Raw genomic sequence first — 26,347 nt, 5'->3', positions numbered from 1 at the left:
AGCTTCACTACTGTAAGACATGTCTGGCAGAATTTATCATTGTATGTCTAGCGAACAATGCTGTGGTGCTCTATGCCTTTAGATGCCTTTGCACCAGAAAATACATTTTTTATAAATTGAGCTTCTTCACGCGGCAAGCTCAGCCATCGGATGACTAAGCACTGGATGACTAAGCACTGGGAGCAGTTGTGGGTTAGGGTGCGACTTTGCACAGCAAAAGGGATAGAGGTGCAGGAGGGCTGCAATAACAGCAAGTATACAGTGATGCATGTTCACACCACCTGACAGCGCAAACACCCTAGCATGTGTACATATGGCTTTTTGGTGCAATACATCTCACTCATCTCGGAATGCTTTAGCATGAATTGATGGTTGATCCATTGCCATACCACATGCACGATCAGTCGATGTAAACGGCACGTAGAGAAAGCTTGGCAGAAAAGAACAAGAAAATGTACTATGTAGCAGTGTGGCCTCGAGTCAGCCGACTTGCAAAAGTTTGAACAAACTTGCTTATGGGGTCTATATGAAAATAAAATTTGTTTTAATAAGCAAAATACAGTAGGCTTCCGTTAATTTGACTTTGGTCAATTCGATCTTTCAGTTAATTTGATCCTGACCGAAGGTCCCGGCCGGTGTCCATGCATTACTGTGGGCCCAAATGTTTTCTTATTTCGATCCTAAAATTGACATTCACCGGATAATTCAAACTTGACCAGATCGTGTGCACCCGATCTATATGGTGATCCCAGTAATGGCCCCTTTAGTGGAAGCATCTGTCTTGGCAGAGCTTGGGGGCAGTGAATGCACTGAATACACTTTAAAACTATGCGGCAAAGCTGACTTTATAAAACCGGCTGTCACTCTAAAAAATCGGGTGCGCGTTTCGTTTCTACTTTGGTTAGGAGCTTTAATTCATTAGTATGTTAGTTTTCTACTTTAGACATATAGAATTTTGAGGCATGTTTGATTTGGAGGCTTTTTAAGCTCGAGCAAATACTGCCAAATTAGTGGTGTTCTGTCGTTTTTTTCTGCATCTTGTTTAATTCAACCCGCTGGATAATTCAAATAATTTCCTCGGTCCCGTCAGGATCAAATGTGAGAAATGGGTGCCAAATGTATTAAAAAAGTAAGTGACATCAATTTCATATCCGGATGACTTCAACTGTAGTCTTCGCAGCCATGCTTCCAGTGTACATCTCCTGATCCACTGGATTCACCATAACACGGGCAAAACATCCTCCAACGACACCTTTCGTCAGGTGCTCAGGGTTCACACAAATGCAGCCGTCCACGTCCTGCAAAGCAATGTCACACAAGATAAACAATGCGACCATGTAGTTTTTTTTGTTGTTTTTTTTGTAACTAACCACGAGGTTTCACAGTGAAGTGTTTTCTCCTATTAGTAATGACTTCCTGCATTAAAAAAATAGATCTGTGCACATGTTCTACTTGTGCACATCTATTTTATGATCCGATCCTGTGCAGTCATATTAAATTGAATGAAGGCTCGGTGCTGTCGTAAGCTATAATACATATAGAACTCTACTATATTTGCACAATAGTATTTACAGACTACACTTTACTAGATTTATCACGTGAAGTTGAACATTAAACAGGAAATATCTCAACAGTATCAACTTATAAAGAAGCGTGCTGCTGAGCACAAGGCCTTGGGTTTGATTCTCGTCCGTGGTGCCTGCATTCCAATGGGGTTTAATGCAAATAAATAAATAATCGTTTGTGTTCTTGGATTTGGCTGCACATTCATGAATCCCAAGTAGTCCAAATTCGTCCTACTATGGTGCCTCTCGTAGCGTGAGTTGAATTGAGACATTAAACCCCACAGTTAAACCATTCTCTTTAACTTCATAAAAACAATGACGAAACACAAGTTATTTACAAGCTTGTTTTTTTCTAACAAGTTTACTAGCAAAGGGCAGGTTGCCCCTGCACAATGGGAACAGCTAGTTTACGCAACTTCACCGAGCTCGGCATGTTCAATCTGCAAATGCGACAACTTGCTCGGACTGGGAAACCAAAATCGGTGAGTTGTCTCTGTCTTCACAGAGCAAGAAAGTGTGCATGGCAAGACACTACCAAAGTCTCTCCACCTGAGATCACATCACAAACAACATCGCCACTCCAATTACTCGACAATAATTATGTGCAGTAGAATATATGGCGGTGGACAGCCCACTGTATTCATTTAGCAAGCAGTTTGCGATTAAAGAAATGGCGCACTGGGCTGTTGGGAGACAACTTAAGTGTACCAATGTATCACTCTGTGCTTCTTGGAAGATTTGGGGATGGATCTCGAAAATAGTGCTAGTCGCCGTATCTCTGCTACAGCTCGGACCACTTATAACGCCACCGCTAGTTGTGCAGAACTGGCTATAAAGCAGTCTTTTCTGACTCCCGTTTACCCTCCCATTACTAACTCCATATATGCATACACACATCGCTTACAGTGCAGCTGCATGAGACCAAATACCGGTTTAATGCGGCTGCCGGAAAATCCCACAAAAAAGCGAGGCAGCAAGCACACTTCTCAACGAGGTGTTCCAACCAAGGGGAATCCAGAGGAGGAAATGTGGAGCGAACGAACAAGGAACGGGGAGAAAAATGCTGCCATGGCAGAGTGTGTTGTATGTATGTGCTCTATGGGCACGCGTGGGTTGCCTAGGCTGCCTAGGCAACCTTTGGCTCTTCAGTTTTGTGTGCTGAAAGTAAGTATACACTGTTTTACAACTCCAGCATCGTGAAAAAATCATTTCCAGAATTTTGCTGCATGTGCTTTAGAAAATAATACTTATTCAAAATTTTGTGATGGTCAAGGCCGTGGGTGCATTTCGCATTCACCTGTCGTGATGCGCATTGTCGCAAAGCGCAGATGTTGTGCGTGCAACCTTGACTCCGTGACACTGTCAGTTTAACTGCGCTCTGCAAATTCCGTTCAGAGCTTTTAGGCTTTATGTCCACACGCCAGCTTTCGACGTCCCTGCCTGTGTGTGCACATAAAAAACTTGGTAGACGTTCATAGTGCTTGCCGTGGCTGATCGCCCGCAAACCCAAACACCTCTCGAAGCGTGCTGCCCTCTATTTAGCCTGTGAGTGATCTCCATTTAATTGTGTACAGATACGAACACAAAGGGTGAGCTACCCACAACAGCATGCCACCCGACACCTCCGCCGGCTAGGCCTAACAGTGCTGCTTCGTCAGTAGCTGGCGACAAAAGTTATGGTTTGGTGCCAAGTCAAAGAAATGCATTGCAGTGGCTGTACAGCATTCGGAAAGTGTAGGAACCACCTTGACAACCAAAATGAGGGCACAGTGGCACGTGCAACACTCGAATGACGGCAACTTGGATAGCAGTCGCCATGTTTTCGACACTGTGCAAGCGTATCAGTCCGAGAAATATCGAGGCACCATACGGTGTGCGAAATTTTAGTTGCCATTCTACATTAGTTCTGTGAAATTGGTGGCGGTGCCGCAGTGAATTCCCAATAATAAAGCAGGTCTAGAAAATTATTCGACGACTTGCATTCCTCTATATAGTTTCCTTTTTTTTTGTAGTATTACTTTGTATGCTTCATGCAAAGACTGCGACAGCTCAGACGTTAGCCTTTGGACACTTGCAAATTTACACAGATGCAAACATCCCGGTCGCATGCTTCGATTCTCGGATACACACGGCTGCTTGGTCTACATGTTTTGCACATGTGCAGTCTTTGAAAAATGTTTTGGTTATATGGTGTGGTACCGTTTATACATAATACGGATATTGACGACTAGGCAACTTACATTATAAGCAGTCTATGATGTAAAAATAATAAGATTTCATTGCTGCCCAGCTTCAATTCATAACAACATGCACACTGAACTACTTAATTAAAAAGTAAATTATTACATTTTGGAGTTAGCTAACTGCTGGTGATCTGATGCGGAAAAATATCTGCCGTGGTAGCTCAGCTGCTATGACGTTCGACTTCTCAGCACAAGGTCAAGGGGTCGATTCCCAGCCACAGCAGCGACATTTCAATCGAGGCCGGAATATAAAAACACTTGTGCACCGTGCTTTGTGTGCACGTTAAATTAATCAGAAGCCCTCCACTATGATGCCATTCAGGACACTGTGCAGCTTCGGAATATTAAACCCCTACAATTTCATCCTATATCTAATGTGCAATGATAATAAGAAAATCCAGCTGAACTAGCAGAATTGCGCTATATGTGCTGCAAGTGATCACTAAAAAGCCCCCATACCCTAAAGGAATATTGAACGACTGATAATGGTGATTTCACACTTGCCTTGGCAAAGCCTTTGAGATCGGACGGCAGCACAAGCAAGTGTGGAGTCACGGTCAGACGGCCGCTATCATCAAGGTGAGACAGATCAACGTTCACGTCTTCGGATGGTGGGTAGAGTGGGTAAAAGCTGCACAAGAAAGAGAAAAGTCAGGCCCCACCACTTGAAAATATTCCAGTCAATACACAACACACCTGTCAACTAACTAAGCTATTTCTGTGCAGAACAACCTCAGAATAAACTGCAGGTAAAAAAAAGTTGCAGTTTCGCCCAAAAGGCAAAGCATTGATTGCGATAGCAAATTAGTAGACAGCTATACGAAGTAAGCATAGTAGTTTTATCAGCCATATAAACCTGTAAATATTCACTTACTAACTAAATTAAGCATGGTGTCACGCACACAAGCAAACATGAACATATCTCACTTGATCACCGCGCACCCACTATCGAAATGCTGCAGTGAGAAAGCGCGGCAGCAGCAGTGAGCGAATTGACCTTCGTGTTGCTTCTCTCACTATAGCGCACGTGCTGAACCTAAACGGTATCTTTGGGTTTGGCTTTTTGCACGCCCCTATCAATAAATTTCAAAAATAGCGTGGGTGCCCCAAATACCCCAAACCTGCTTTGCGTCATCTCAACGTCGCCACGAACATCTCAAAAACGCATCAACACCTCTTCATTGAAAATAATAAACTCTCGGGTATACTTTTCATGCTGTAAAATATTACGGATTCCAATATTTAATTTCTTTTTGTTCTCTGGCATTATGTTTTCATTTTCCATCCGCGTGCAGGAAGGGCGCTGCAATAGCATGACGCTAACATAACCGTGAACGCAAAGCGGTCACTTGCTAGGGCACCCTAAGCTCTAGACCGCTAGTATAAACCACCCTAATAGCACATGCGCATGTGCCAGTGTCCTTTGGCCACAGACTTGGAAATGAAACACATGAGAGATAATAAATTTTACCACCGTCTTTCACGAGTATCACGTCGCATATTGGCAAAAGTGAGAGCGAAAGTCAGTTTCTCCTATTCTTTCCTCATGGCTGCTAGCACTCTGACACGGTGTGTTAGACTGTGCCACTTTCGTGATCAGCTCAAGTCGTAACAAAACACGTTGTAACGTTCCTTCGCCGGAGTGCGAAGAATCAGTCATTCCATAACCATCACACTATTATCATCATCGCTGACGTCATCTTCTTGCTGCTGTTGGGATGCAGATTCTCGCATCACATAATACATGCAATTTCTTGAGGTACACAAAAAAACGATGGCCAATTTCAAAAGGAATTGCAGAACCCCAAATGGTGCTCGATAGCTAAATACCTGCAAAATGCTTTGCGCCTGCAAGATGCTTTGCATATTATTGATTCTCAGAGCGTGTGGGATCTGCTTAATTATTTTTTCTAGAAACTACAGCAACAAAAAGCTTGTGAACAATGAAACTTGAGTTTTACTTTGTCATGTTAAAAACTTACTATACTTTCAGTTAATTATAACATAGTTAAACTGTCCATAATCATTGCCATCAGACCAATGAACTGCAATATATGTACCATATATGTAAATAGTAGCAATGTAAAATTCTTTCACGTGCAAGGCATGTGAACTGTCTCACCTCTGCTGAGTCAGGATGTGCTTTGCAAGACGAGACAGCCTGTCGGGCAGCTTTGGAGAGCTGAAATGTGGATGGGGCTGGTTACAATGAGGATTTCATGTTGCTTTCCCATGAAATAAAAGCACTAGTTGAACCTTCGTCTACTTGCATTATATAGGTTACCGTTTTTATTGTGCATAAGCTGCACCATTTATTCAAGAAAGAAAGATTTCACGACAATGCATTCTGCAATGCCGTAAATCCAAATACGAAGAAATAATATGTGTTGCGGTGAAGTCGCATTGTAAAATCTTGCCAATGTTGCACACAAGAACATTGCAAGGTAAAGAACTGGCAGGTGGCACCTTGTAGCAGTCCCGGCAACCATGTGGACAAGGTGACAATAAAGCCATTGATACTAACTAAATTCCTGCCAACTCCATCTTCTTCTCCCCTAGGAGACTTTTTTTCTTTACATATTTATCAAGGCAAAGCCTTAGATGGCTCATGGGTTGAAAATTTGACCGTCCAGAAAATTCAATGACACCAAAATTGATGGTGCCACCATTGATGGGCAGACCCATGACCTTTGGTGTTAATAAAGGCGAAGTTAATTAAGATAGAGTTGAGTTAAATAAGGCACTTGAACCCTGGACCTTTGGCAGGAAAAAACAAGTATACAGTGGAATCTCGTTGATACGGTCTTCACGGGAACCGTAAAATAAAGCGTATCATCTGAAAATTTTATCATCCAATGTATTATCCAACTAAGTGGTATGATCGGGAAAAGAAAAAAAAATAATGTATCATCCCAAAAACATATTACACAGAATCGTATGAACGAGGTTCCACTGTAATAGGAAGTAACAACGCATTTGAATGAGAATGTCAAACAATTTAATGAATATCTCCTGAGTGCGCAAGCTTTCGCCTTCATCCTCCTTAGTGTATGCTAAAGTGACTGTCAACTTTTTTTTGCGACAGTGGCACTGTCTCTGAAGTCCCCATGGAACTTCTAAAAGCACCTGATCGAAATTTGACAGCTGACACAGAAAAACAAAAATGCATTCAATAGCAGCTGGCCAATGAAAAGAGCAGGTGAGGAGGCAGAAGTGTTCCAAATATGGTGTTACATTAAATTCGTTTAGGGCTTTCGCAGCAACGGCTTTGATATACGTTGATGTACTACTGGGTGATGCCACCATTTGAATGGCTCTGGCTTGCATGACAGTTTTGCAATGTTGTCTAACTGTACTCACAAGGATATCTCTTCCCTGCCAAGGTGCATCAATATGTCTACACTGGTAGCCCCAACAATGTAGCCACCGATGTCGAGAAGGCAAGGATCAGGAGCACAGATGATTTTCTGCAATCAAACAAAAATGCAGCAGTGGCAGTGGCAGTAGCACAGCAATACTTTCATGGTGAGTTGAGCAAGAATCGAGAGAACTGAGGGGCTCAGATTTTTTTGTTATCCACAACGGCATGAAGCCAAGGAAGACATAGGGGAAAGTAACTGTTTTCTTAATACGTAGAATTTATAAGGAAAATGGAAATGAAAGTGGAAGACCCAAGACAACATGGAACCAACAGGAATCAAGTCTACAACCTCCACATGACGTGCAATGCTCAAACAATTGACGACTTACAAAGCGGCACGCACCCTCAAAGAGCTGTTGATAAAGCATTATGGGAATCTTGAGGGAAGGTGCTCCGTCGTCGGCTTCACTTGCAGCCAGCGTGTGCCTCGTCTAACTGGAGTCAACCCTTTCTTTTACCGTCTTAGCTAACCATAGCACAACAAAGACAGGCACGACCCAAGTGGCCACAAAATGCGTACGGGAACCGCAGCCATCAGTCACATTTCCCATGCAGTCAGTGCGACCGAAGTGCATCCGTGCACCCATTTTTTTGCCTGCCGGGTACATGCAGTGAAGCTCGTGAGTCATGGCCTGCTTTTGCGAAACGCACAGCCAAGACACACTGCTGAGAAGACAGTGGCATGCCACAAGAACAGGAATTTTTATGTACACTACTACTTTGTTGCATTTTGGCTCTCCGTATGCACTTAGCACTTAGCCTAGAATCATGTTTAAAGCAACCTGGCACTAAACAGTTTCTTGTGGGGCTCTTCACTGTGTGTGTTATGCACTAGAATATGCCTCATGCTGGTAAGAATACCGAAAATGCCAGTTTGAATGGGCATCTGTGAATGTGTCTTTCAACGTGTTTTGACAAGCTGCCGAGGACCGCCGACAAATTGCACATAAACATTACCTGCCGTTGGCACTTACTTCCAAGTGTGTGCTGAAAAATACGGCTTGGTGTACTGGAAACAGCTACGAGGTTCCTGTGAGTGTGCTTTTATCTTTAAGAGCATGCGAGAGCACACTGTCAAAAAATGCTACGCAACCCCTATCGATTGCAGCAGCCGTCCAACAATGTTTACAAGCCTTTTGCACATTTCACGGGCAGATAACTCCTCAGACATTTCTCACAGAATGGAGGTTGCAACGGCAAGTGTAGCCAAAGAGCCCGCGAAAGAAAAGCATCAGCTGCTGGCCCCACACATTCCCATGCATAGGACCAGCGTGCGCAGACACAGCGTGAGACATTTCGTGCATGCCGAAGCGTGAGCGGCACAAGCTCGGGCTGGCTTGCGTCACCACGCTCACCTGCAGAGGCCAATCAGAGAATCAGATTGGCGAGTGGTCTCTTCGTGGCACCCCGCGGCAGTCGCAGTATCTAGCTCCGCAGTGCACTGTCTCCAAAACTGAAACTGACCCATAGTTCCCATAATGCCCTTGGCAACACAGGCAATGCTGACTTTTGTAATGTTGTCCATTGAGTTTATTCCGTGAGGCTGTACCTCATCCCCGCTCTCCTTCTTAGGTATTTGTCCGTGTGTACTAAACCTAGCTCTGGGAGTGCTAGCCATTGCCACTCGCGACCATAGGGAGTAAACTACATCCTTTCAACCACAGACATCACATATGCTGTGTGGGCATGGTTGAAAGGTCACTATCGTAACATTTTTGTCATAACAACAAGCATTTTTGACACAATGCAAAGCGAGACATGATGGCCACACAGAGCTCCATTTGAAAGGCTGGCAAACAACAGCAATGTGTAAAGAAAACCTTGACGTGCAGTCCCCACAAAATTTTGAAGACAGCCTAACAGGAACATGTAAAAAAAAAAGCACATGCAGAAATTAACAGTTTCGCATGCTTCAGGGGATATGCACACCTCATATTTCTTTCCAAGTCTGAATGGTGGCGTTGGGAAGACATGGTCATGATGTACATCCTGGTTAGAGGGCACTAGGACAACCTGCGTCCTTGTTCTGCAAATTAAAAAAAAAAATGCAGCAGATCCAACGAGTTCGAAACTATATACAGCGAAGCTTTGTGTGAGTGCATGAAGAGTCGAAACACGAGCTTGTGTTTACTGAATGTCCCCACAGTGACACAGATGGCTTTATTCAGGCATTGTAGAGAAGCTAATGCAATGTCGCCACCACGGATGCGCAAAGGCGAGCTTTCTGGTTCTTTTTTTTTCTTTCCACCACATGGCTGGCGCCGCCGCTGGGAGCACCATCTGGTGGTGCGCAAGGAACCCAGCAGCGCACATACTCCGCTGTGATTGGTTGGCCTATTCGGCACGAGTCAGGCTGCAGCACCCACGGTCACGAAATCCGGTGAGGTTCGCAAAAGAAAGCTTTACTTTTAAAAATAAAAATGAATGCACAATGTTGACCATATTGGAAGATTTGGCTAGCTGTGATCTTCAGAACATGACATCATGCATTCATGCTACTTACTAGCACAGAAGAACATAACACAGAACAATCATTACAAATAAGCACTATGTGTGCCAGTCATCTTTCATTTTGTTTTTCAATGCTAACTCAGGTGCCATAAGAACACACACAAGCCAAAATGCAGACATTTAAGATTTTTGGCAATGTCATGAAGCAACGTCAAAGTGAAGCTTTGGAAAAATGCTAGAAGTGTTTGCAAGACACATGTGCCGATTGCTCTGTTGTGACAAACTGTAGATTTGTGCAAACAAAATTGATTAAGGCATAGGAAAACACTCTAAATTAGATTTGACTGTGTTCATAATTATCTTACAAGCCACAACCCAGGCGCTTTACAGCAATAAGCAACTATGGGCTCAAGAATGAGCTATGTCATTACATCCATAATGCAAATTGTGCCTCGGTGCTATGAGTTGTGATGAAGAAGCAAAAGAAGTACGGGTGCAGAGGTGCTTCAGATATGCTTAATCCACAACAAAAAATGATCATCATGTCAACATGAAAACAATGAGATGACATATAAATGTTCAAAGAAATGGTATGGTACAGTGAAAGCTCGTTAATTCGCACCTCATTAATTCGAACTTTCGGGTTAATTAGAACTGATGGTCATGGTCCGGCCACAATATATAGGCGTCTATGGGTTAACCAACTTGTTAGTTCACGCGCGCATCGGCTCCTCTATCGATAATTCGAACTGCGCGCCGCTGCGTGGTGGTATTTTATACTGCCGCCGCAAGCTTTCAAGGCTCAACGATAGATGGCGCGAGCGCAGCGGCGTCACTGTCGTCATTGCGCTCGCTCTTCGCATTGTGTGGTGGTTCGTGCCGGACGTGTCTGCGTAGTCTCCGTGTCCTTTATGTGCCGCATATTCAGTCGCTAGGCCTCGTGTACGTCAGAGCTACGAAGTCGTTCGGTGCCGTGTCGCTACGATGTGACGCTGCTCACGGCCTTGCATATGTTGGTGCGGGCCTGGGATCAGGTCACGGCAACAACTGTTGCCAATTGCTTCCGCCACAGTGGCTTTTGTGTGACCAATGAGGGCACAGCTTGCGAGCCCGACGAGCGCGAGGCCGTGGTCATTCCTGCCGGATTGCGGGATGCGCCCGAGGACGTGACCTTCGACGACTACGTCGATGCAGATCGCTGTGCAGCGGTCTGCGGCACAATCACCGACGATGATATCATCGCGCAGGTGACTGGTGGAGAAGCGCCCGTCGTCGATGTAGGTGGGGATGACGAAGAGGATGATGCACCCACGTGGCCCTCAGCTTTGGAACTAATGGAGGCTATGCGTGTCGCGCGTCTATTCTTCAGCTTCGAGGAAGACGCAGAGGATGCTTTCTGCCACGTTCGCGCGTTGGAAAACAAGGCTATGGCGATAGCATTCAAAGAGAAACACACAGTGATCACGGGTTATTTTCGCAAGTAAATATTTTGAGTGATTTTCCAACAACCCGGTCTCAATTCCTGCTGTTTTTTCAATGAATTTCGTTAGTTCGAATTTCGGTTTAATTCGAACTCATTGGGCGTCCCCGCGAAATTCGAATTAACGAGCTTTTACTGTATCACAGTTTTCTCTCTGGAAGCTGACTCGCCAGCCAACTGCACCTCCACACTTTTATATCTCATGGCAACATCAACGAAGCTTATGACCGTTAAAAGCAGCACTGGTTTACAACGAACCCATTGTAGTTCACACCACAATGTCTGCAACAGTCTTAACCCTTTACATGCCATTCTATTAACCTGAATTCTGACTGAAAATGGCCAAATTATTTTTAAAGACCCAATTTGCCAACACAAGTTACCTCCTCATAAATTATAAATTCGCTTCTGCTTGCAATGTCCCATGGACTGTGTGTTGCCATCTACCAAAAGCACGACTCAGCACCGAGATAAAAGCAGGCTCGTCCATGGCATCGCTAGAAAATGCAAAGTGCCGCTAATGAGCTGAGCTTGTCCTTAAACATTTTTATCAGAAATGCATGAGTGAACCCAAATGGTTTAGGGCACGGAAAGGGGTTAAACCAATAGTGAGGTGCAAGAGGGAAGCAAATGAAGTACAGAGTGCCTGTAGTCTATAAGACCCTCACCTTGTTTACTGCAGGTACAGATTTCTTAAATTTTAAAGCGATAAACGGTTACGATTCACAGACGTTCTCCCACGCGCAAGCAAGGAAGCGGGAAGCCAGCGCCAGAGGGAGCGGGGGGGGGGGGGGGGGGGGGGGCACTTCTACTCTGCCAACAACCGCACTCGTCGCTCGCACGCACCGTCTCTTATCTCTCCCACGCACAAGCAAGGAAGCGGGAAGCCAGCGCCGGAGGGAGCAGGGGGGGGGGGCACTTCTACTCTGCCAACAACCGTGCTCGTCCCTCGCCCGCACCGTCTCTTATCTCCACATGGCTCTGACCTTTATGCACTGTGCATTCGCCGCTCAGTTTCTGTTGAAGCGAAAGACCGCACGTACCTTCGCCCGCTGCAGCGTATGCGCTTGCTGCCAGCGTTTTGACAGTCGTTGTCTGCAGTCATTCAGTGTGATCTATTCATGTTTTGTTTGTGCGCGCTCACACCACGCTTGTTCATTCAGTTAGTAATAGTCGGGCCACATTGTCCAACGCACGCTACACATGCAATGCTGCCTGGATCGGCAGTGCAGCGCTACAGATGTGTCCCTTCGCACGCGTTAAGGTTTATATTATTAGCTAATTTTTCTAACGAGAAGGTTGCAGCTCATCAATGCTTATTGAAATAATTGGGTCAATGACACTATAGGTGTCCTGCAGTCAGCTACATTTCATGCAGTCCACTTCTATCTGAAGGAATCTGGCCATCATGCTCAGAAATTGTACTCACAGCCTCATTCTTGGCAGCAGAATGCCACAGCCACTAAGCCGCTACATAAAGTCTACTCGTAAATTAAAAAAGAAAAGGAGCCTGCTTGTGGAACAAAGCAGATGCTGAGTCATACAGAGTGCTGCATATTTCGCTTAGCGTGTTCGAAAAAAGATTTTGCGCTTACCGCTGCACTGTTCTTGCTGAAATTTTGCAGAAGGATCGAATTTTGGAGTCCACGTCATTCAGTGTAACACTTGCCACAGTTAATTGCCTGGTTTTTAAGGAAAAAGTGCAAATTTTCCTTCACTTATGGGGATGCGAGCTGCTGCTGCGATGGCGCAAGCTGGGCAAGATGGGTTCGTTGTGTCGCCGCCTGCCGGCAGCTACAGAAAGCAGCTAGTCAGGGAGGGTTGCCGCATGTTGCCTGCTCCTGGAACACGCGCCAGCCCCTCTCTGAAACACTGCTTTCAGGAGCTGCGGCAGGCGGCGACACAAGTTTATGCTTGCGCCATCGCAGCAGCAACTCGCATCCTCATAAGCGAAGAAAAGTTTGCACTTTTTTCTTAAAAACCAGGCAATTAACTGTGTCAACTGTTACACTGAACGACGTGGACTCCAAAATTCGATCCTTTTGCAAAATTACAGCAAGAAGAGTGCAGCAGTAAGCGCAAATATCTTTTTTCGAACACGCTAAGCGAAATATGCAGGAGCCTGTATATGAACCATGGTCAAGGTGAGCAAAACGTCAAAGTAATTAATAGTACGGTAATCAAGGAATTGTGCTGTGCTAAAGGCCAAGGCATCTCAGCTGCATATTTTTGTCGTTAAGAATAAAATTTCTGCATCAACTTCCAGAGATTAGGGTTGAATCTTAAAGAAGCATCATGCTGCTTCTCAGCAACAAAGATTATATATGGCCCTTTAAAGAAACATCTTACTTTTGTAATGCATTAGCCAGTGCATCAATTTGATTTTGGAATATTGTTTCATATGTATCAGGTAGGTTCCCCTTCTGAAAAGAAACAGTAGACAGAAATTTGACCAAGAGAACTGTTGCATGACCTGCAGATAAAAAGAAGACATGCTCATTCACTGTTATCACAACAAAATAGGTATGCCATTGAAATGGCCAGCTACATTTATGTCATATGTCTTGGGCCAACTTGCTTTAATTAGCATACATTCAATCAGTGAATTCAAAAGTTATTCAAACCTTTTTGGCAGAAGACAGTCATGAAAACTAAACAAAGTAAGGACATAATGTGCATAGAAAGAACACGCACGCAACATGAATGAGGACTTGAGTATATTTACATAGTTCAGTTAGTATGTACAATGCTTTTGATTTTTCACCTAAGCAATTTAGCAAGGCATGTAGGTTTGAAGAAGTACAGTAAATCACAGAGAATTATGCCACACAATGGTACAAACCTGGATCAACTCATGACGGCTGTCTACAAAGGGTCCCATCTGGTAATAAAGAAAGAGAACAGTAGCGTAATAGATATCTTTGCCAACCGAATAGTAGAAAAGCAGGTTGTAGCACTGACATAATGTTGAAACTGCAAACTACAAAAATAGTCAATTATTATGATGAGCAAACACAATAGTGAGACCCAAAGGGCTTGATATTTGTTAGTCATAATCATACGAAGTGACAGACACCGAAGCCAGAAAAAGCATAGGGGAAGTTAATTATGTTTAATCGAAAATGTAGAAATGTAGAAAGGGAAATGAAAGTGGACAAACAGATAACTTGCCACAACATAACATTTAATTCCCCTATGCTTACTCTGGCTTCATTGTCTGTCATTTCGTATGATTTCAATTACCACAAGAGTGTGACAAAAATGTCACACATTTGGTTTTTGACTTGAAAACCTATTTCTGCATTTATGCAACATGTGCACTGTATTTTCAATGTATGCATATAGTATATCAAAAATTTTAAATAAATTATTTAATTATAAGCTGACAAAACAAACTGTACAGCGCAAGAAAATGAAGACAAGCAGCGATAAGCATAAATTGTCCAGCTGCTATGTTATCTCTAGCAGGATATGTTTTTGAAAGTAACACTTTTAGTACTTCTGCAACTATTAGTACTACTACTAGTCTACTACAGTGCCGCTAACTAGCCATCACTACTACTAGCTGCCACAAATCCCAATGCTATGGCATACGAGATCAGTTGTTGTGCTGAGAACTTAGAACAGAACACCCAACCTTTGTCTACCAATCCATCATGCATTCGGAACAGTACTGCCAATTCTTAACTCAGCAGCCAAGTTACTCAGCAACTTGAATTAGTAAATGGGTGTGGTAATTGCACTACACAGAGGAAAAAAATGAAAGGAAAATGAAATTTTTAAGGAATAATAAACTTGGAGATCCTTGTATTCGAGATGTCATACTTACCGTAATAGAAGTTCATTAATAAAACCAAGCAGAGAACAAATGAAATTAATTTTTAAGGAATAATAAAGTTGGAGATCCTTGTATTCGAGATGTCATACTTACGTAATTGAAGTTCATTAGTAAAACCAAGCAGAGAACAAAAGTTAAGCAAATGCTGTTCCCCTTAAATAAATTTAAAACACTAAGTGGTAGCTATTTCGCAATCGTGCAACAGAAATTACACTGAGAATTGGCAAAGGAAAAGGGCTCATACTAATTCCAGTAGCTAGTCCTTATAGCTTATACTTATTTACTTGTGTACGCACTATCTGGGTTTTCTTTAAGATGTGCCTAAATAATCCACACCGTTTAAATACCTCTATGCACGATTCCATGCATCTGTACTTCGATTCATAGACATGTTGACTACATGAAAGTCTAATTGAAAAAACATTTCCAGCCCTGTCATGCTTCGTTTAGATAATCCCAGTACATATAACTAGTATATTCTTTAGTAAACTGTGAGGACATCAACACTCAGCTACACACCATAATGCAAACATGAGGCTGGTGCTTAATGATGTAGGCTGTGAAGTCAACCAAAGGCTCAAAGCTGAGGGTGTCAGACGTTGTGTATGGTCCCGCAGCAATCACCATATGCAAAGGTCCTGAAAACATTATACTCGTTAAGATCAGCTACGACAGGCAACACACGCTAAGAAAGACACAACTGATTCCATATTGTGCGCTATCATGGGCATGCCAAATGTGAACAGGCCACTAGTTCAAACAAGACTGCAAAATGCAAAAGCCATGTTGACAAATTTCATTGAAATTGCAACTAATTTTCCTCGGAAAGAATGCTCTACACCGTGTCGAATTTCTGACCAAGCCTACCAAGATCGTGAAACATCTATATAACAAAGTCATAAAAATCAGCACTCTACTTGGTTACATTAAAATTACACTGAAATACTACAAATTTGGGCCTAGACATTTCAGAAATTACAAGTGCATGATGTGTCCGCAAACAACTTCATATAATTTAACCATCTGACTACTGATGCCTGTGGTACAGCTTCCGTTCAATGTCTCAGTCGTCCTTTGCGGCACTGCAAAAATGTTGCATTGGAATCGCGCATAAATACACTTTTCCATATAGAGGCTAAAATACATGGCATTTTATGGACATAAAGTTATTAAAAGTAAGATAAGTCGTCACATAAAGGGTTTCATCACACTGAAGTTTGTTACATCAACGTTTAACAGCCCATTCCCTACCACAAGTGTAGTCCTGCACTTTTGTGTTTCCGATTTTAGTTTGGCTGTGTGGACATTTGTTTTTTAAAATGAGAGTACACCTTGACCTCATCCACAAACTGTTTTGAGCAACTGTATGTGTGCCGGCGTGAGCGACAGGCTCAATCGGAAGGCAAAACTTACATTTAGACCAAACTGTAGCCCCACTTTCACTCCAAGAACTGGTGACAAGAGCATATTTCCACGAATGACATGCTGTCTTTCAATTTAATGCAGTCTAATTGGGGCATAAAGGCGCAGCATCCTAAAGCTTGTATTGCACAAAAAGGTTCCCTCTTAAAGGAATACAAAAGAGAAAGACTGACTCAGTTCAGAGAGGAACAGAATCCTCTTAAAATTCTATTTCAGTTCTTAAGTGAAATAACATTGATTTTTAGCAGACAAACCAAAGGCCTAACTTCACATTTTAAAGATGCTGAACACTTTATTAAATAAACAGCGGTTATAGCATAAAAAAGTCACAGTTTTGCATGGAACGTGAAGCACTGATTGTGACAGCAAATTATTAGACAGCTAAAGCAGTAAGGGTAGTAGTTTTATCAGCTGTATAAACTGCTGTAAACATTCGCTTACTACCTAAATTAACAAGCATGGTGCCACGTGCGCAGAGGCACACTTGAAAACATCTCACTCAATGACTGCGGGCACTCACAGTCATAACGCTGGCACGATGAAGAGCGGCGGCAGCGGCGAACGAATTCCCCTTCGTGCTGCCTCTCACTTCAATGCAAACTAGGCGCGCGAGAACACAGCGCACACAAAGCTATCAGCTACCTCGGGTTGGCTAGCCTTCAAACCCACCGCAAATTACCTGCAAGATAGGATGCGTGCGGCCGTAGTAAAAGCAGAGACGTGCCCTCCCGCCCTCCTAGCATGTGCACATCGCCCTTGCGCGCGCGCAAGAAGTCGGTGCGCACCTTCTCTACCTTCCTCCCTTGTGTACGCAAGAAGACGTCACCACACAAAGCCACCATCTTCTCAGCTCACCCTCGCATATTTTCCCTCACACCTACAGCATATGGCGCGCGGCCGCGATGTTATTGCACTTGGACTTTATACGGAACATCACAGTGACGATGACGAAAATGCAGCTGGAGTGTCCACATAATTGCTATCGCAATAAAGCAATCACAGCTATCATTAGGCAAAGAAGGCCAGCACTTTACCTTTCAGAGGCGGTGACTGGTTAGAGAACGGCAACATTTTGCCCTGAAAAAGAAACCGCAGTACCGAACCAAAAAATTATTGTTTGACAACACAACATCTGTCAAACATGCCAGATCCTTGGTTCTTTTCATCAAAGTGATGTATACTGTGAAAAGGAGCTAAGGAAACACATGCTTACATCGAACAACTCTTTCAGAACAAGGGTCTTCTGAGTTGGATTGGTCCCTTTGCCAACAATTACCTGCAGCAACATGAAGAGAAAAAAACTGCACACAACTTTTTGGATTGCAAAGGATAGCAAGAAACCAACAATGTTTCAGGTCCCTGAACCACTCCTTTTGCCTTTCACACTCTTTCAATCTTTCACACTGTTTCATCAATTGATCATTTTTCCACACAATCCCTACAAAATTAAGCAGTCAGCTGGTAGCCTAGAATAATGCCAAATAATATTGATCAAAGCAGGGTTTGTACAAAATATATGACTCACAATATGAGAATAAGTTAGGGATTCTAATGACACTGACGGCAAAATTTAAGCAAACTGAAATAGGTCTTAATTAAGCACCTGGAATAATAAATGTTAAATATTCTAACCTCCTCTCTCTTCACAACATATCTGCTTCTCTTTCTTTGATTTTTCACCAGAAGCTGTTCACCTCGGCTAGAAGTGCTTTTAGCTTCAGTGTTTGTGTAAATGCTATCCACGAATTTTGTTTTGCCTTAGCGATGGTCAAACAGCCATACCATTTTTTTTTCTATGGACGATTGTGCACACAACACCTTCTGTGTAAATACCAAAAGGACATGATGTAGGTTGCATGGGTTGCAAAGTGCAAGGCTGCTAAATTCTACACTTTATCTTAAAGTGTGCCAGTTTTCATGACTTCAACCACCTTAGCACTCGTTTTGAAACATCTCAAGGGCTGTATCTATACTCAAGCAGTTTTAAGGATCGTTTAACACTCTTATTCTGGAAAAAACTAAGGTATTGAATATCTTCATGGAAGCCTACAAACCCTGATGAAGCAAAGTGTTCACCAGAAGGAGAAATGACTAGCAGGCACAATAGGCTAAGTTAGATTTGCTAAAAAGATTACAGCTCTGGGTGCTTACAAACCCAGAACTATAGCTGTCTAATTTAAGACTATCCATGAGCAAAATAGAAAGAAATACCCACAATCTTGCTTTCCAAAAAATAGACACCCTAATAACCATTTACTGTATTTAAGATGGAGGAGAATGTCACATTACCTGACCAGGAAACAGAGAGTACTGCTGCAACTTGGAAACATCCAGCTTGACAGACTGACCATTGCTACTCTCGCTACCTTCAAGGATCAGTGAACTAGCATTCATCTTCCCACAGCTGTCACACAGTACTCTTCCCGTGACAAAGCTGTCCTCCTGCAACATCAAGCAACAAAGGCTACACACTGCTGCAACCAAGAATTTAGCACGGCTAGAAAACCTCAGCAAAATAACTTTAATTACAACATTTTTTTTTTTTCAGAAATTCACAGGAGGTGTGCAGTAACCTCACTTGAAGACAAGAAAAGTGTTTCACCAAAATGCTGCGAAACAACCATGCTGGGCCATTTTGCAGGCTGGCTTACTCTGAGAACAACAATACTGCAATCGCAGTTTCTTCCACATTGTCACACAGTGATGAGAGTTAGCACAGGAAGAGGCATGGGGAGTGTGAAGTACGAAATTTAACAGTGGGTTATACAGTGAAACCTCGACATAATAAAGTTCAATATAAGAAAGATTTCGGTATAACAAAGTACTTAACTTTTTATAAATCTTATCCATAGAATGCCATGTATTTTGAACCTCAATATAACAAAGTGTGTTCGTACACAATTTCCAATATATTAAAAAAATTTTACTGCTAACACGCCCCCGAGTCAAACGCGCACCCACTTTCTATGTGTCTAAAGTAAAAAACTAATGTAGAAATGACATTAAAGCTCCTAAACAAGGTAGAAATCTATCGCACACCCGATTTTTAGCAAGAATAATGGGCAAGGGTATAACATGTGTTGCACAATGACGGCAGATTTCCTGAAGTTAGCTTTGCCGCACGGTGTTTTACAACGAAGATGTATATGGCTGGGATCCCGGGAATTTTTTCGCGTTAATTGACAGAAAACTATCATCATCAATGACTCATGCCCTCGTAAGCAAGCAAGAAATGCAATGGCTCATACCCCCGTAAGGCATAGGCTACAAGCACACAGCAAAGTGAAGCGAACAATGCATACATTCCTTGAAATCATGCATACAACATACAGAGCAGCATACATTTCAATAAAGAACAAGCTCAAAGCAAGCATCCAAACCACATAATTGATGATAAGGCGCTCGTGATAGCAATGTGAAGCATGTAGTGCTCCCCGCGTACGTCTCCCAGTAAAGATTACTGTTGTGCAAGCTGCCGCGGAGACGCGAGCTTGCGACGTGGGGTGTGACATCGCCAGCCCTTCATATATAAAATAACCAGCCATGCAACTGATTTCAATGTTGTTGCAGCCACCACTATGGGCGGTGGCGTGCTGTCATAGTTACTATTACTCCAATTCCTACCATTACTCTAAAGCCATCAAGCATTGCACACCCCCCAGCAGTATAGTGGTGGTTTTCAACAGCTTGGCTGGACATCCACTTTCACAGCGCCGAGATGGAAAGGTTTTCTTTTTTTTTTTTTTTACGCAAGCTTCTCCGCAATACATTCATGTGATGCGATGAAGTATACGAACGCCACGAAGGCAGTTTTGGTTTTGTATCCGGTTGCACCTGCCGGCAATTTTCAGCCCAATTTTGTTGGAAATAACAAAGGCACACATTAGGTGAATATCATAACCAGACATTGTGAGCTACAGTTATTGCTTAAAAATCTTCCTAGGGCAGGCAGAAAATAGGTGTTTTCAACAAGAGACCGACATGTGCTCAACGCATTCAATGTCCTCTAAGCTCAGCAAGACAAACACTGCCACTAAAGGGGTCGCTATTCAGGTCACCATAGAGCCCATGTGCATGCGTGCTGGCGGGTCAAGTTCAAATTATCCATCGAAGGCCAATTTTAGAATCGAAATAATGAAAGTTTGGGCCTGTAGAAATGCATGGGCACCGGCCAGGACCTTAGGTCGAGATTATCGAATAAACAGAAGTGTACTGTAGTATACTTCAACTAGAAAACTTACAAGGGCAAACAGCATTCAACTCACCAGAATGAGTTCAGAAATGTTCACAAAGACATCCGTCTCATCCATCTCTTCCTTCTGGTAGTGCTCTGCCAGGTCACTGGCCGAGTCACAAAGACATGCGGCTTTGTCCTTCAGCTTTTCAAACATATACATGACGTCAGGCTTGCAGACGGACCCGGCATAGGCTAGACCAACTTGCACATCAAGGTCGCTGCTACACATCCACACAGGGTTCTCGTGGTTCCTGAGGTGTGCAACAACACCTCCAGAGGTGGAACGTGATGAGTACTTCACTGACTGGTTTATACTGAAACAAAAAGAGAGAGAGATTAGTTGAGTAAAGTCTTCATAAACTGTAATGTCACAAATACTTCATTCAAACTTCAAGGGACACTAAAGAAAAAACAAGCTGGGCTGTATTAGAAAATTAACCTTCTAAAGAAGGCAACTTTTACTGTGAGATTGGCTTGGTAAGCCAGAAAAGATGCAAAACCGAAAGACAGGTGGCAACACTTCCTTCAAGTTCCCGCACCAACTCGCTGTGGCATCACAGATTTTGATAGCGTCTGCTCGGGCCTAGTTAATTTATTGGACTACAATAGAGTACATTGCATTCTAAAAGAGCTTACTACTTAACGTAGTAAGTTTTAAAGAACATCATTGCACCGTAATGTCTCAAGTAGGTCAAAACACTTTGACATTTGTGGTGTCGCTGGAGTTTTGCAGTGAAATTCAGGAAATGGGAGTTTGGCCTTAATTTTCTATCCTGGTAATGTAACTCTTACCACGAAAAAATGAAACTACTGTTTTCAAACAGTACTTTATCAGTCTAAACTGATTAAGTGTTTCTCTATAGTGCCCCTTTAAGTTCTGGTCAGCCTTACTACATTGTATTACATGAATATTTACGTGAACACTGGACGACAGCGCAAGAATAATGTACACAGTCCCGGTTTACCCAAGTTTATTGACATAAATATGTACGAGCAAGCTCAGTGTTCACAAGTCATACAACTCTTAATGCATCGAGCACTGTTTCTCTGTGATCATTTCATCATATTTGTGTGTGCCTAATGCTCTGCATTGGCGCTACCTGCAGAAATAAAACAGCGCTTGAGTTTGATATTGTACTTTTTTTTTGCGCTGTCCCGAAGTATTCATGCAAATATGCAACAATACCAACAAGCTCAGTTTACAACCCTTCCAGATTTTTTACTTAATAAATATTAAACTTTCTGCCTTTGTTAAGAAGTGCATGCAAGAACCTAACATGTTTTCAACACAGAATCAAACACCGCACCATCTAAAACTTTCAGTGCATTCAATGTATAACTTATCGCAAAAATTTGGAAATAAATATTTCAGCCTTCCTCATCTTCCCATATTTCTGTTGGAATGTTTGTTCACACGATATTAGAGGCAGAACAAGGTCTAGAGCGGTGAATAAGTAACTAAACTTAGGCTATTTCCCTCATGTTGCACTTGCAGATAATGTTAACAAGATTACATTTCTAAGGCTTTAATCATCATACCGTGTTGGTGAAGCAGCGCACTGACCAGGACAAGGCGGAGAGACACAATAATACACGACTGGTACACGAAGAATCTCTCCGCCTTGTCCTGGTCTGTGCGCTGCTTCACCAACACAGTGTGATAATTAATCACTAACTTGCTCAACTTTGCACTTTACAGAACTATGGCTTTAAGTTTTGAGATCACTCACATGAGGACGTGCGCACAAATTTAATGGCACTGTTTTAATAAAAATCCTAATTCAAGAAGTTGGTGCAAACTGACTTATCTTAAACTGTCACAATTTCAAACACACAGCTTGTAAAGATCAAAGTGCCATGCCATATAAGTCAAAATAGGGCAATGAAACAACTCAAATGGCATATCAATTGTAGACAATTTTCCTTCCTTCATGCTTTTCCAAACTTTGTACTGGGTTTCCAACTAAATCCACAACAAAAACAGACATTACAGCTCTGTAACATGCTACAGACAGTTTAAAGCAGACCAAACCAACACCTTAAATTGTGTTTTTCAAGCAACTCTTACTTCAGTAGTGCCAGTTTTGTAATAGCTCATCATCATCATCAGCAGCAGCTTACATTTTTGTCCACTGCAGGACGAAGGCCTCTCCCTGCGATCTCCAATTACCCCTGTCTTGCGCTAGCTACATTTGTAACAGCTACATTCACAAAATGCCAGCACAGTTTAAAGCTGAGCGTAGCAGGCCAAATTTGTTCACTTTAACAGCTCTATAGATACAGTTTACAAAACTGTGATACATTCATTTTTGTTGCAAATTTATGGAGTTGTAGCCTTCATATTGGCATTGTAATGAATTCCTACTATATTCGTCAGTCTGCGGTCTCACGAACAGACACGAATGCCCTGCTTCGGTGCATTATGTGGAACTCTACACTTGAGTACTGGACCAATCCTGATCGACGACACAAGAGACTGCACAAATGGGACCCAGAAATGAAGTTCTGCATGCCTCATAAACTGAAGAGGAGCATAACAAGTCTGCTACACCGGATTCGTCTTGGTGTTGCACTCACGAGGCGTTATACACATATCATTGGCTGCAGTGACACTGGTCCCAACTGCGATCACTGCCCAGTGCCAGAAACACTTGAGCACATATTTTGCTCATGCCCAGCATACACACGAGAACGGCAGAGCCTCATTTCAACTATTCAGCGAGTGACTAAAAGACCAATGTCTGACGAGATTGTCTTAGGTCCTTGGCCTGACGCCAACAGCGCAGCTGTGGTCATCGAAGCGACTATAGTCTTCCTTCAAGCCACTGGACTCCATGCACGGCTACAGTATGACCTCAACGGGATGGACATGCACATACGCACCTCCTAATCTTATCATCATCATTCATCGCTCTTTTTATCTCCTCCCCCTTCCCCAGTGTAGAGTAGCAGGCCAGAGCTAGATGTAGGCACCTAATTCAAATATTTATAGACCACTTTAATGCTGCACTTTTGTTTAGATAAAACTTATTTGAGATTGGTTCAGCTGTTGCCTAATGTGTTTCACATGGATTGAACTGGAAAATCAGAGACGGTCCTAAGCTAAAGAATGTGCTGTGCTGGTAGGCTACTAGTTGGCTTAGCATGTCTACATAGAGTACACATGGATTATACAGACAAAATATGAGACGAGCTCATTACAAGCACTAACTTTCATTCCTACTTTTTGTGCTGTGTACAGCAATATATAGAAGAAAACATAGGAAAGCACTGGGAACGATAGTTGTAAAAGCTTATCACATGTCACGAACACCTACAATGTGCCACAGCAGTTTCTTTAAGCTGTGTGTGGGTTTTTTTTTTTTCTTTTTTGCTATGGTGCGCCGCAGATGTTGCTGATGCACGAAGAGTTCTCCTTTTTCCGGTATTTTGCCATGTGTAAAACAAAACCTCCCCCATTAAAAGTCAATACTTATCTTTCAATCTTCTGCAGTCTGTGCATGCTGTATTGCATATATAAAATTGAGCTGAAACTTCCACTTGAGACCTTGAGCGCTCAGTGCCATCAACCTTGCATTTATGATGCAAGCACTGGCCGAACAGATGCATTAAGTGTCAAAGCAGGAGCTTCTCTGATGCCATTAGCACAGTGAATGTGAATCCACGCAAGCAACCCAAGATTTTTAGTAGTTTGACTGTCCTAAGCTTTAACAATGTGACTTTGTAGCTAGCAGCTATATGATTTTTGCAGATACTTCACCATTTTGGAGAGAATGATGCAGGTGAGAAGACAACAGAAGGGCTTCCGCTGGATGACACGAAGCGCTTACTAACAGGCGCTTCAGGAGTTCTTTGGTGCTTCTTCAAACTCTAGAATAAAAAATGCAGGAAGTGATAAGCTTTCATGCAAGCATAGCAAATGACAAGACACTGCAGTGAAATAAGAAAGACTGATTTGCCAAACCTCTTTGCTGACACCATAGCTTTCCAAGATTTCATCACCAGCATCATAATTATTGCTGAAAAAATTTAACAAAATGTATTAAGGTATATACAGTTAAAATCTAATTCACTGATGTGGCATATGCATGCATCAAATAATGTGAATGATGGAGTTTAACATCCAAAGCCCTTGAGAAACACTGTAGTAAAGGGCTATGCCATAATTTTGACAACCTCATTGTTCTTTACTTCTGGCCGAAGTCACAGTACAGGCAAATTTTTATATTTTTCCTGCTTTATAATGCAGCTGATGCGATGGTAAATTCATCACTTCATGTACAGCAGCAGAACGACGTAGTTGCTGAACCACTATTGCAAAACGCAGGTCCAACAATGACTTGTGTTGTGCTTCCCGTAATGTAAGCAGAATTCCTGGTACAAATGGTCCAAGATGGTACAACATGTCCCGAAACTTAGCCTTTTAGATGTGACTCGTATACTAAACACTGCAAATGGCAGCTAAACGTGCCCGAAGCTATACGATATCAACTTCTGCTCTCGCTGTTAGTCTTCTTGCGTGTAGGTGAAATGTGCAACTATATTGAACCAAAAATACCATGTAAATGTTCCGTACCAGCTTACAGACACAGTAGCACAAACAAAAATTAACAAGAAAACATGGTGAGCACCGACCTTCAGAAGGCGTTGTCATGTCATTGGTTATGTGAACACCTAGGACATGTGATGTGTGCAAAGCTAAACACTTCTTTGTTATTATAGAATTTTTAAGCTTCGGTTGCGAACATCTTACCTCAGATGTAGGGTATAATACAGCAACGGCAAAGAATTTACTTCACTTAAGTATACAGTCGCCCCATGTCCGTATAGTAGACAGCAGTATCTCGCCTGCAATTAGCGCACGGTTCGCTTAAAGCTCCATCAGTACTTACGTACCTGCTTGCATTTGCAGTGAATATCCTCGGAGTAGTCTTCCTTGAAACCGGCGTTTTAGCGGATGATTTGGAGTTGTCTTTGACTAAAACCTAATATAGAGTAAAAAGTTAGAGAAAATACGAAATTACGGCACACGTTGTATGTCTACGCAACTAGCAAAGGTGATCTCACATCAAACTCTTATTACCTCTTGTTCCATTTGATCTAGCAGTGCCACTGTCATGTCGCCGACGTGGATGCCCTTTTTGATGCTGAAAGCAATCCATGATGACGCGATCGTCTCGGGTGCCGACTCGTAAACGAGGCACAGCTCGCTCACTGCATGAAATATGTGTCACAGAAACAAGCAAGCAACAAAGTTTGCCGCTTCGAACAACGCATGGAAGTCCCGATAAGAACACGATGGGCAGGACAGAGCGTACTCACATTTCGACAGGCAGCTGGGCGTAATTTCCTCTACTCCAAACACTCCTAGTTCGTCCAAAAACACTTCCTTGTTGTCTCCAGAACAACCATTTCCTAACGAGCTTCCAAAATCGTCGACGGACATTGTGTCGATGAACGGTGACCTAAGCCCGCCGAAAAGCGAAACCGACAATGCTTTCCCGCGAATAGTGTCGCTGTTCATTGGCACGACCAAAATGGCATTAGCAGCTCACAGCTATTTACAAGAAAGAAATATAAATATATAATATGCTTTATAAGTCAAATACAATAGTTCAGTTGGCAGTGGTATTTATTACTGATGTTAGTGTAGCTTAAGCGCTCACATAGAATTAGATAATTTACGTCAG

At 42.7% G+C, this 26,347-nt stretch overlaps 1 protein-coding gene across 1 annotated transcript; it reads right to left on the bottom strand.

The window, feature by feature from the left end:
• Nucleotides 1-950: 950 nt before the first annotated feature.
• Nucleotides 951-26,188, bottom strand: LOC119450303 (DNA polymerase alpha subunit B). The gene is made up of 17 exons (XM_037713726.2): nt 25,980-26,188; nt 25,741-25,871; nt 25,554-25,642; nt 24,622-24,676; nt 24,418-24,527; nt 20,686-20,971; nt 18,710-18,862; nt 17,634-17,696; nt 17,455-17,497; nt 15,518-15,636; nt 14,003-14,041; nt 13,510-13,583; nt 9,159-9,255; nt 7,169-7,275; nt 5,931-5,990; nt 4,313-4,439; nt 951-1,298 (listed from the first exon to the last, which is right to left on the bottom strand). Exons 1-17 carry the CDS (start codon nt 26,179-26,181, stop codon nt 1,146-1,148), a joined length of 1,908 nt encoding a protein of 635 aa, XP_037569654.1. The 5' UTR covers nt 26,182-26,188; the 3' UTR covers nt 951-1,145.
• Between the last annotated feature and the right edge of the window lie 159 nt (nt 26,189-26,347).

This window comes from Dermacentor silvarum, chromosome 4 (assembly GCF_013339745.2).
Source record: "Dermacentor silvarum isolate Dsil-2018 chromosome 4, BIME_Dsil_1.4, whole genome shotgun sequence".
NCBI lineage: Eukaryota > Metazoa > Arthropoda > Arachnida > Ixodida > Ixodidae > Dermacentor > Dermacentor silvarum.
The sequence above is the reverse complement of the archived record's forward strand: the minus strand, read 5'-3'. Positions and strand labels throughout refer to the sequence as shown.

Excerpts from the sequence above, each read along its gene's own strand:
- LOC119450303 (XM_037713726.2), bottom strand. The coding sequence starts at position 26,181 with ATGAACAGCGACACTATTCGCGGGAAAGCATTGTCGGTTTCGCTTTTC. Across the intron at positions 24,677-25,553 it reads TTCACTGCAAATGCAAGCAG|CAATAATTATGATGCTGGTG; the intron begins GTACGTAAGTAC and ends AAATTTTTTCAG. Across the intron at positions 1,299-4,312 it reads ATCTCAAAGGCTTTGCCAAG|GACGTGGACGGCTGCATTTG; the intron begins GCAAGTGTGAAA and ends ATTGCTTTGCAG.